General features: G+C 35.0%; 1 protein-coding gene across 1 annotated transcript; it reads right to left on the reverse strand.

The window, feature by feature from the left end:
- Positions 1–46: 46 nt before the first annotated feature.
- LOC127417715 (PDZ domain-containing protein 11-like) lies at positions 47–6261 on the reverse strand. The gene is made up of 6 exons (XM_051657899.1): positions 6230–6261; positions 5736–5838; positions 5504–5644; positions 5295–5393; positions 5146–5206; positions 47–3119 (listed from the first exon to the last, which is right to left on the reverse strand). Exons 1-6 carry the CDS (start codon positions 6250–6252, stop codon positions 3085–3087), a joined length of 462 nt encoding a protein of 153 aa, XP_051513859.1. The 5' UTR covers positions 6253–6261; the 3' UTR covers positions 47–3084.
- Positions 6262–11102: the final 4841 nt, after the last annotated feature.

Below are 11102 nucleotides of genomic sequence, written 5' to 3' on the forward strand. Positions count from 1 at the left end.
GGCTTTATATTGATAAAGATTTTAAATAAATGATAATGTCCAAAAATGTTTTTGAAGACTTTTTTTTTTATTTTATTTTTTACAATAAGAATTTTGGTAGGGATATTAATGACACCATGATGTTAGCACACGTGACCACTGATCAGTGCTGAGCTAGGTATAGTTACATTTGCTAAACAAAACATCCTATTCTCAGTGGAACACTTGGACTCATTATAATTGAAAAAGGTATTCTTTATTTATATTAATATTATGGAATTCAGTAAATTGTTAAATGTTAAACCTAAATGTACTTGGTATTTTCAGTACCAACATAAAACTGCCCACTAGCAGAAATATATCATATTAATATAGCCACACTACCTTACATTTATACCTGTAAACTTGCCACAGTAACTAGGCAGAAGAAAATATTAAGTGCTGCAATAACATTGAGTAACAAAAATTCTCACATTGTTTTTCAATTTCTGTGACCACACGTTTATCTAAAAATAAAAAAAAGAGCACAAAATATTTTACTGTACCTTTTTTTAACAAGCATACTGATTTAATTACACTTGTAAACACATTTGCCATCAGGACATCAAAATGCATTTCATTGATACAATTACTTAAAACAACTCTAAATACTACTTAGATTCAGAGTGCACAACTGAAATGTAATCACAAAATAAGACAAAATTGTTAAGTATATTAGATTTTGGACATTAATATCAGTTTCATGTAATAAATGCCTGATATTGATATAACTGATTTTAATATTCGCAGCAGACCATAATAATTTAGGATGTGCCATTTGTCCTAACACTGTATACAGTAATTTCACTCAAATAACATTTATACCATACTTTTAATATGCATGTCATAGAGTATGCTTATTTCCCCAGATGTTAGGGAAAGTCTATATAAATCAGATTTTGAAACTAACCTGCCACTTTAATTAGTGAGGAGAGTTGAGAGAGTGAACAGGGTCAGATATTGTTCCAAACTGCATTCAAACTTGCATCACCAGCGTAAGCATCTCAACATTGAAGCATTTGTGCCAACTGCTAGGCCATAGGTTTGACACCTCCATGAAGTTGGCACCCCATATAATTAAATCATTACCAAATCTATACCATTCGTTTGTGCTCATTTGTGCCTCAAAAATTTATGTTTGTGCTGGTTCAGTGTTTGAGATATTAGACATAATTTTTTTGGCTGTGTGGCATCACTTTCCACCCCATGTGGTCCAAATTGCTCCAAACCGGTGCCGTTCGTTTGTGCCATTAAAAGAAACATCATAACGTTTCTTTTCTTTGTATTTAACAAGGCAGTTTTTGGGAGCCGTGAAATCGTGCAGGCTAAACCCCATGTCAATCACTCTCACCTGTCTCCATCGTTTGTGCTCGCTTCTAGTTTGTGCCTTGTTTGGTATCGTTGAAGCATTACTTTTTGGCAAAGATTTAATCTATCACCACATCAAACACATCTCTCTGTCAGGAAATATCAGATTTTGTCTGATATTTAAACCAGGGATGCAAACTACTCACCTTTCAGCTAAAGTCACTTTTTCTGAAGCTAATTTGACCAAATTGTTTGGCAAAATTTCTAAATAAAAATCACTTTAAATGGTTACTTTAAGCTTAAAAACTTAAACTAAAAACCTGAAACTCAGTTATCCTAGATTTATCTACAGCAATAGCAAAACATAGCAAGATACAATACAAATCAAATAAAAAAATAGTAAAAGTTAGTAAATAAAATTAATATCAAGAACTTATAAATATAGCCTTTATTACCAGTCCAAAGGACACTAAGTTTGTTTCTCATAATCTTAAAACCTTTTGATTTAAAGCCTTATGGTCAAATGTTTGGGATTATTTCTGTACTCAAAAATAAATTGTGCCTAATTATAGATGTCTATACGAATATTTTATTTTATTTTAATTTTTTAATAAAAGTAGCCAACAAGTGTCCAGCATATGAAATTATTCAATACTGTTTAAAAAGCATCCCAGGATACACCTGAAGTTGATTGAACTGTGTGCAGAGCTGGAATAGATGAAAGGCTACACTGAAGAAGTTCAAATAGAAGATGTTTCTGATTTAATTTGTTTTGGTCACTGCATAATTTCCATACTTTTGTGTAACTTAGTTTATAATGTTATACTCTAAAATCTAAAATGTGCAGTAACACATAATAGAGAATAGGCAAGTGTGATCAAACTTCTACAGAGTTCCAGTCTTACACTGAGGGGCCGTTCACACTGAGCTCATTTTTGTGTCCGTCCGCACTGTTTTATAATTGATTTAAATGTAAACATGCGCTAGATGGACATCTTTGATGGCTTGTTTGCATTTTTAGATGTCATATCATGTTAAAAATAACAAACTGTTAAATGTACGTCTCGAGTTGAGACATCTACGTTGTGTAATTTTGGTGCAGCAATTTGCATTTGGAGTATGATGTGGTGAAAGATTAAATCTTTGCCAAAAATGTATGCTTCAGCACAAACGATGGAGACAGGTGAGACTGACATGGGGTTTAGCCTGTGTGATTTCACGGTTCCCAAAAGCTGTCTTGTTAAATACAAAGAAAGGAACCGTTATGAGGTTTCTTTTAATGGCACAAATCGAGCTCAAATTAATGGCACAGATTTGGAATGATTTGGACCACATGGGGTGGACAGTGATGCCACACAGCCACACAATAATGTCTAATATCTCAAACACCGAACCAGCACAAACGTTAATTTTTGTGGCACAAATCAACACAAATGAATGGTATAGATTTGGCAATTATTTAATTATATGGGGTGCCAACTTCACGGAGATGGCTTCGACATATAGGTACAGACTCTGTTAAAAGCCATGTACGGACCTACAGCTGGCTTATTTAGAAAACAGACGCCCGAAAACAGTTGAAGAAGCACTGAATCATCAGACGAGTCCTTGAGTGTTTGGAGATTATTTCTTTGAACAGTGTTTTAGTGAGCAAATGTAAAAAGTGGGAGGAAAATAATGCAGTGAATGTTCTGTGGACACACCAACGCCTCCGCTGCGTCATTCCACTTGTTCCTACATGAAGCTCAGCTCTGCCACCTAGTGGACAGTCCTCTCCTTCTGCCTCTGGTAATCTAGAAAAAGAGTCACAAGGTTTGTAAGAACACAAGCACACCAAAACAAACTTTGTAAGGTGCCAAGTCAAAAAACATTGTTTATTTTTGTTGGAGCAGTAGGTGTGCGAGTTTTTCTGTTTTTAATAATCTAGAAAAAGAAATCATGCATTAAACACTTTCATCCAAAGTGAATTACAAAGCATTCAAGCTATACATTTGATCAGTTTGTGCATTCCCTGGGATTCGAAACAGCATTCCTAGTAACACGATCTACCAGTTGAGCTAAAGGAAAACTTAAGACCGATATCAGTTAATCTATGCGTCTACATGTTTACATCAACATTAAACATGGAATCCAATCAGTGTCAAAAATATTTGACCTCCCTGAAATAATTATTTTCAGGGGATTTGTTTAAATTTATGAGGGAATATTTTAACATATTAGTGGGCCTCATTCATGAAACACAAGCAGAACAACTTTTTGTGTAAATCGTTCGTAAAGCCGTTCTGACGTAAATTCTCGGATTCATTAAAGTTTTCGTATTTTTAAAATGTTAGTTGTTAGGAACGAAATTTACACCTGCTCCTGACCATGTGTAAATCGTGCGTAAGACATCTGAAAGTGTTGTGTTCTTTCAGGCAAACTGTCATGACTATGTTTTGATAGAAGTGAAATGAAGTAATGAAAAAATGATCTAATAATTAAATGAGTGGAACCTTAAAAAATTAATTAGTAAAAAAAAACAAAAAAAAAACAAAACAAAAAAAACATAGCCTATACTTTTATGATAACGTTTCTTTACTGCTTTAATTTTTTCAAAGAATAGTTTTCCCAACTCTGCTTATCGTTTTTTCAGCAGAAGTGCTTGATTTTTCTCTAAAAAATGAATGCCCTCTAATGTGTCTTTGGACCATTTTTTTTTATTTAAAATGAGCTCTATAATTAAGGTTTCATAATTTTGTATGGACATCGGTAAAACGCGTTCAGTTGATAATGTATGGTCAATGTTAATACTGTTAAATCCAAAAAATAAATAAATCGCGGGCAGGTGCATATACAATACAACAGGAAAAATATAGAAAAAGCCCGCACACTGTCATATAGCTTGCAAAACTGTAATATCTTACAGCGTTTCGTTTAAAGATCTTCTTCAGGCATTCTATTAATTTCTCTGAAGATTCTTCCAGTTGCAGTTACCATCATGATTTACCCGAGAAGTTTCACAGATGATGCTGGCGATGCACTGCGAATTGAACCAGAGAAGGTTAATGGTGGTGGGCATCCTCCTGACCTCCTCCCGGCATGAACTGAACATGTTTAACACTCATGCCAAACCATTTGTATTGACTTCTTGAACTGTTTGGTTCACAAAATAGCCTCCGAAGACAGCAAAAACATGCAATGACAGTAAGTCCTCACTTTTTATGAGATGCTACTGTGCTTGCTAAATACAAATTTTACGATGTGAATGCACTTCATTCATAAAAATGATCCCGTTACTTTTCCGCATAGATGTTAACCGCATTTACTAGCGAGTCTGGCGCCTTCCTTATATGGCCTTTTCATGGGCGTGGAATATGATAATTATGAATGAACATGCACATGCTCCCTCTTTACGAATGTTTGGAATTCACTAACATACATACGTTTTACCAACAATTTTGGGGAGTACGAAGCGTTTGAGAATCCGGCGGAATTCCATTTTAAGCGCAAATTACTCATAATTTACTCATATTTTTACGATAGTTCCACGAATGAGGCCCAGTGTGTTGTCCATTCATGTCAAATACAATTAAATCAAATAATTGAAATGGTCACTACAGCATCTTAATCAATTACTAGATAGGCCTAGAACAGAATATTATGAAATATAACAAACATAACCTAAGAGATAATATATATATACACATTTTAAATATCTGTGGCAATTTTGTCACTTTCTGTAATGTTTTTGCCACAAGCCCTCATTTATTTTTTGACCCAGAGGCCTATAGTCTTAATATTCAGCATGTGCCACAAGAGAAGGATAAATATTCTACTTACTATAAGGGAAGTAGTGAACATTCATTAAAATCTCTCTTGCTGTCTTTAGAATCTCCACAGCCTACGGGATAAATCAAGACAATATGAATACTATTCTGAGAGGTCCAGATTATTTTTACCTCTTGTTCTACTGACACATCAGATCTTACCCTTGAATGTTCTATGTCTTGAAAATCCACATCATTGACAGAAAGCACCTGATCACCCTCTTGAAGCCCGGCCCGATGAGCATCAGAATCTGGCACCACCTGTCAGAACATTTTGAGCAGGGCAAAACCAAGATGGCTTGCAAGTTATCTTTCAATTATTTTTGCTCAAAGAAGAAAAAAAAAAGTAGGTTTCACATGGCAAAATTCACCTTAGAAATAAATATACCAAGCTGTGAGGCCTTTCCACCACGGATATTGAAGCCCAGTTGTGCACCAGGAGGCTTTTTTAAGACTACAGTGCGAGGCAGGAACTGAGTGAGCTCGTTGTTATAGTCAGGGTTATGTATCCTCTGATTGTAAGAAAAAAGATTTGAGTTAGGCCAATATGATCACCAAAGAGAAGTTAAAAATGTGAGACACGTCGGTAACCAACTCTTTCACCTCCTGTGCAGGGATCCACGCAGGTGGGTTTTCATAGGACGGAAGAAAGACTACTGGCAGTTGATAGTCATCATATGTAATCTTTTGGTCCATGTTTTTAGAGCTAGAAATGTAAATGCGAGAGAAACAGCAGTGATTTGATTTCCAGAGATAGATTTCGCTCGATACATTTAAATTAATGGCTTGTATGCAATTCTACACAACACAGAGAATTTACTGACGAGAAAAAGCATAATCGCTAAACTTTTATGGTTAAAGGGATGTAAATTCACTCTATACTGTTCTCATTGTACTGTGAGCACAACTGGCTAACTTGCTATAGCTCAACAACAAACATATGATGCACAAAGAGCCACAGATATAAATTCTCTGAATGTTGCGTGAGGAGGCGAACGTTAAAAATACGTTCATAAAAAAAAAAAAAATAAAAAAAAAACGCAATATGTACAGCTGATAATTTTGCTCGACAGTTTAATGTTTGTCTGTCAACTCACCAACAACTCCTCGAACGAACCATTGGCCACGCCCTCCCTCCACAGGTCACGTGACTGCATGTAGCGCGCGCTCTCTCTCTCTCTCTCTCTCTCTCTGTACATAATTTCCAACTCTTTGTATTCTCAACATTATAGCAAATATTTCCAACAATACATCATCTCTTATTGTTTATTTTGAGTTCAAGCTACTAAGAGCTGCAGCAGAGTCTGAACAAATGACAGCTCTCTCAGGCCTTACCTCCTCTATCCATTGTAATCCTAAAATTATGGCGACTATTTCAGATGTAAATACAGATACTCTATCATTAATTATTTTGCATATGACAACATTAAACTCGGGTATGTATACTCCTGCTCCTACATGTTCACTCCCTGGGTCTTTAGATCCATCAGTAAATATTGGCATATAATTAAAATAGTTCCTTTTCACATAATCTTGAACCAAATATCCAATGTTATCCACATTCCTTTCAGTCCACTCTCTCTACTGCTCCAAAAGTTGCAAGTCCACCTTGGGCACTGGAAATATCCATGGAGGAACATTATCCCATACAGAATTTGGTCCATAATCTAACCTATTTAAAACAAATTCCTCAGCTATTGTATGAGTATTCCAACCAAATCCTTTACCTTTTCGTTGTTGTGAATATTCCCAACAATCACACAGCACCTTTGTTGCAGACTGTTCCTCTCCAGATCCTTTTAACTTAACCCAATATGCCAATGACAACTTTGAAAGTCTTAAATATAATGGTAATTCGTCAGCTTCCATCAGTAATGCATTAGTAGGAGTTGTTTTAACTGCACCAATACTGAGTCTTAGGGCCCTGAACTAAATTCTGTCAAGTTTTCCCAACACACTCTTAGCTGCTGCTCAATATACCACACACCCATAATCAATACACAACTGTATTAAGGCCCTATAAATATCCAGTAGTGATTGCTTATCTGCTCCCCATTCATAACCAGAAACTGATCTCATGAGATTCAATACCTTTTTACATTTTGTTTCAACCTGTTTAATATGATTCCTCCATATACATTTCTCATCAAACCATAATCCTAAATATTTGAACTCTGTTACCCTTTCCATACTTTGACCATACAACTTAAGCTGCACATTATCTGGCCTTCTCTTTCTGGTAAAGAGCATGTAGCATGACTTTGCAATTGACATCTTAAATCCCCAGTCATATGACCATCTTTCAACCTTCAATATAAGCACTCTGAATGCTATTAGTCATATGTCTAATGTTTTCCCTCTTTTCCATATAGCCCCATCATCTGCATAAAGCGATGACCCAATATCTCTACCAACATTCATAAAAATATAATTTATCATAATGTTAAACAGGATAGGGCTGATAGCACTGCCTTGAGGAATACCATTTAAAATAATAAAATCTTCTGAAACAGCATCTCCAACTTTAAAACGGAATGTCTGATTAGACAGGAAGTCTAAAACCCAGTTGTATAGCCTTCTACCAATACCCATTTTATGCATTTTAATCATTAGACCTTCTCTCCACATTGAGTCATATGCTTTCTCAATATCAAAAAATACTATAGTCATAACCTCTTTCATACTAATTGCTTTTTCTGTTTCATTACTAACTTTCACTAAGGCATCTACCGTAGATCTTCCTTTACGAAATCCACTTTGACATGGGCTTAACAATTCTCTTTGTTCTAAATAATATGACAGTCTACGAACAATTATCTTTCCCATCCATTTACATAAGTGTGATGTTAACGCTATGGGCCTGTAGTTTCCTGCATTGGCTGGGTCTTTACCAGGCTTACCGAAAGGTAGTACCAGAGCACCTTTCCAACTACCAGGTATTACGCCTTCTCTCCATATCTTATTAAACAGATTTAATATAATTTCCAATACTTCATCTGGTAATTGACTAAACATAACATAACATAGTTGGTCTTGTCCTGGGGCCATATATCCACTTCCCTTTAAGGCCATTTTCAACTCGTGTAATGTTAAGTCCATTTCAAGTGCTGATCCATCACTATCCTTTTTCTTTGATACATCAGTATTTGCTCTTAAAATGTCATCTTTTCGTCGTTTATGTATTTCATCTAAATGACTTCCATTATGTACACTTGCAAACTTCTTACCCAGTAGATCAGCTTTCTCCTTATTTGTGATTGCCAGATATTCTCCATCTCTCAGTACTGGGATTTTAACAGATTTTCTTTTCCCACTCATCTTTTTAATCATTGACCAAATGTCACCCAATTGTATTTCTCTGCCAATGGAGGAGCAGAATTGCCTCCATGCATTCTTCTTGGATGACTTAATTATTTTCCTTGCCCTTGCTTTCTTCCTTTGATAATCAATCAGATTATCTTGACTCAGATGATTTCTTAAAATTCTGAATGCATGATTTCTTTCTTTTATAGCATTTTTACATTCATCGTTCCACCATTGGAACCACATTTTCCATATTCATGTTCACCTCCACATCTTGCACATCTTTGCTTTCCTTTACATTGTCCTGCAGTGTGTCCCATTCTTTGACACCTGAAACATTGTAGTGGTGCTGGGATAAATTCTCTGACATCATAACTCAAATATCCCATTCTTACTCTTTTGGGCATAACATTCTCAAACTTAAGGACTACTGACAAGCTATCAGTTTTCACACCATTTCTTTGTGTTTGCAGTCTTGTAGCTTTTACTACCTTTCACTTCCTGGATTATCTCATCCATCTTCATTGCCAAAGGTACATCATAAATAACACCTCTAAACTTTACTGCATTCCCTGGGATATGAGCACTGATCCTTTCTCCATTCAGTGTTTTTGCTCTGAGAAACTTATCTCTTTGCATTTGATCTTTAGCAAAAATCAAAAGCCTCCTGCACTTAAACATTTAATGAACTTGATTTTGCCCATTCCTTTCTCAATTGCTTTCGTCAGTTTAAGTGGGTGAAAATGCCCCCCTTCTTTTTTAAACGTTATCATCACTTTCCATTCAGTTTGTTCATCCTCCTTCCTCACACTTGTCTTTGTAGCCTTCACTTTTTTGGCCATGTCGCCCACCTCCAACCCGGAGGTTGAACTTCCAGAACTATCGTTCCTATCTTTCCTCTTTCTAGTTACATCCTGCCATGACATACTTTCGCTATCTCAGTCCGTAGTATCACCCATGATAGTTACATTCACAGTACAGTTTTTGCTAATCCGCCAAATCTAACTCCGCTCTCTAAACTCTCCACCACCTGTCGCCACCCTCTCTCTATCTCTCAATTCAATTTCAATTTAAAGTACTTTATTAGCATGATTGTGTTTACATACAATATTGCCAAAGCATTAATACACAAAACAGATAATAACAAGACAAATAATAATAATAATAAAACAGTAACAAATAACAATAAAAATAGAATTAAAATAAGGTGCCAGGTAATGAACAAAATAAAATAAAAACTATAATAACAACATACACTATACAATCTAAAATCAAATAAGCATTTAACAAGACATTATAAACATAAAAAAAAAAAATACTGTGAACGAAGTACATTAAGGCAGTAATTGGTTTCTCTCTCTCTCTCTCTCTCTCTCTCTCTCTCTCTCTCTCTCTCTCTCTCTCTCTCGCTCTCTCCGCCCCCCAAAATGAGGATAAATCTAAGTCATTGAACTAAACTCTGTCCGTTTTTAAACTCTTATTTTCGATGGGAATTTTATGTCACGTTAAAAAAAACAAAACAACAAAAAAAAAAAAAATCAAGTTCAAGTTTTATCACAAGGCTTCTATATCAAAATGTAGACATGTAGTATAGCTGGGCTGTGGAGTGAATTTTGTCAACATTTAGGAGTACAGATAGATAACTTAAAACTAACAGACATGGACTAAAAGCCAGCAAAGTCCTAGTTTTTCATGGGGTCTTCATTTCATCAAAGAGCATTTTGAAAATATGTTTCAAAAAAAGAAAATTGCAGACTGCTGTCATGTTAAATAAAACAAAGCTGCTTAATGACACATTTATTCAATGACTCATTTGGATTTAACAGCTCCAGAATTATGAATCACCATTTTGCAAATAATACATATTTAAACAGGATCCTGAGCATGGTTAACTAGCACACACCTTATACCTGAAATCACCTCACTCGGTTATCTTTGATAAATCATTAATTAAACATAAGGGAATATTGCCAAAATATCTTACCAGCAGAGGTCAGTCCAGATCCACCATGTTATGATTTTCAAATAGAGGATAGAAGACGTTAGGAAAAAGCTGTCTCCACATTACATTTTTAAGAATGTTCTTGTGCATCACTTTTTCCCCAAGTATTTACAGATTATTTTATTATTTTATTGTAACACTCAATAGACTGAGGAATAATCTGTACTGCAGCTACCATTTTAAATTTGAAGTTTTTATACTTTAAAAAAGATTCAATTACTTTTCAGGCATAATTTTGTATTTTCAGTGGCTCAAAACAAGAAACATTAATGACAAATGTGTTGAAGATTAAATATATCGATTGATTTTTAATACAGTTTTAATTTTCTTTTGTCCATTAGATGATGTATATAATGTTGTTTTAGACATTATACATTATCCTGTTAAGACATTCAGTTCATTTAAAGTATTTTTCCATTGTAAGCTCTCTCTCTCTCTCTCTCTCTCTCTCTCTCTCTCTCTCTCTCTCTCTATAAATATTCACATATATGAGTTTCAGGGACATGGTGATTTTAAAATAGGCCAGTTACAGTGACTGCATTATATATCCGAATTTTCAATTGTAAGTTAGGTAGTATAACTTGAATATTGAAACGCTTTTAAAGTTCTCAAAAACTGTTACGGCTCAAAGAGTGGTTCGATATTCTGGATCGTGTCTAGAAGGG

Source organism: Myxocyprinus asiaticus, chromosome 27 (genome assembly GCF_019703515.2).
Source record: "Myxocyprinus asiaticus isolate MX2 ecotype Aquarium Trade chromosome 27, UBuf_Myxa_2, whole genome shotgun sequence".
Taxonomy (NCBI): Eukaryota; Metazoa; Chordata; class Actinopteri; order Cypriniformes; family Catostomidae; genus Myxocyprinus; species Myxocyprinus asiaticus.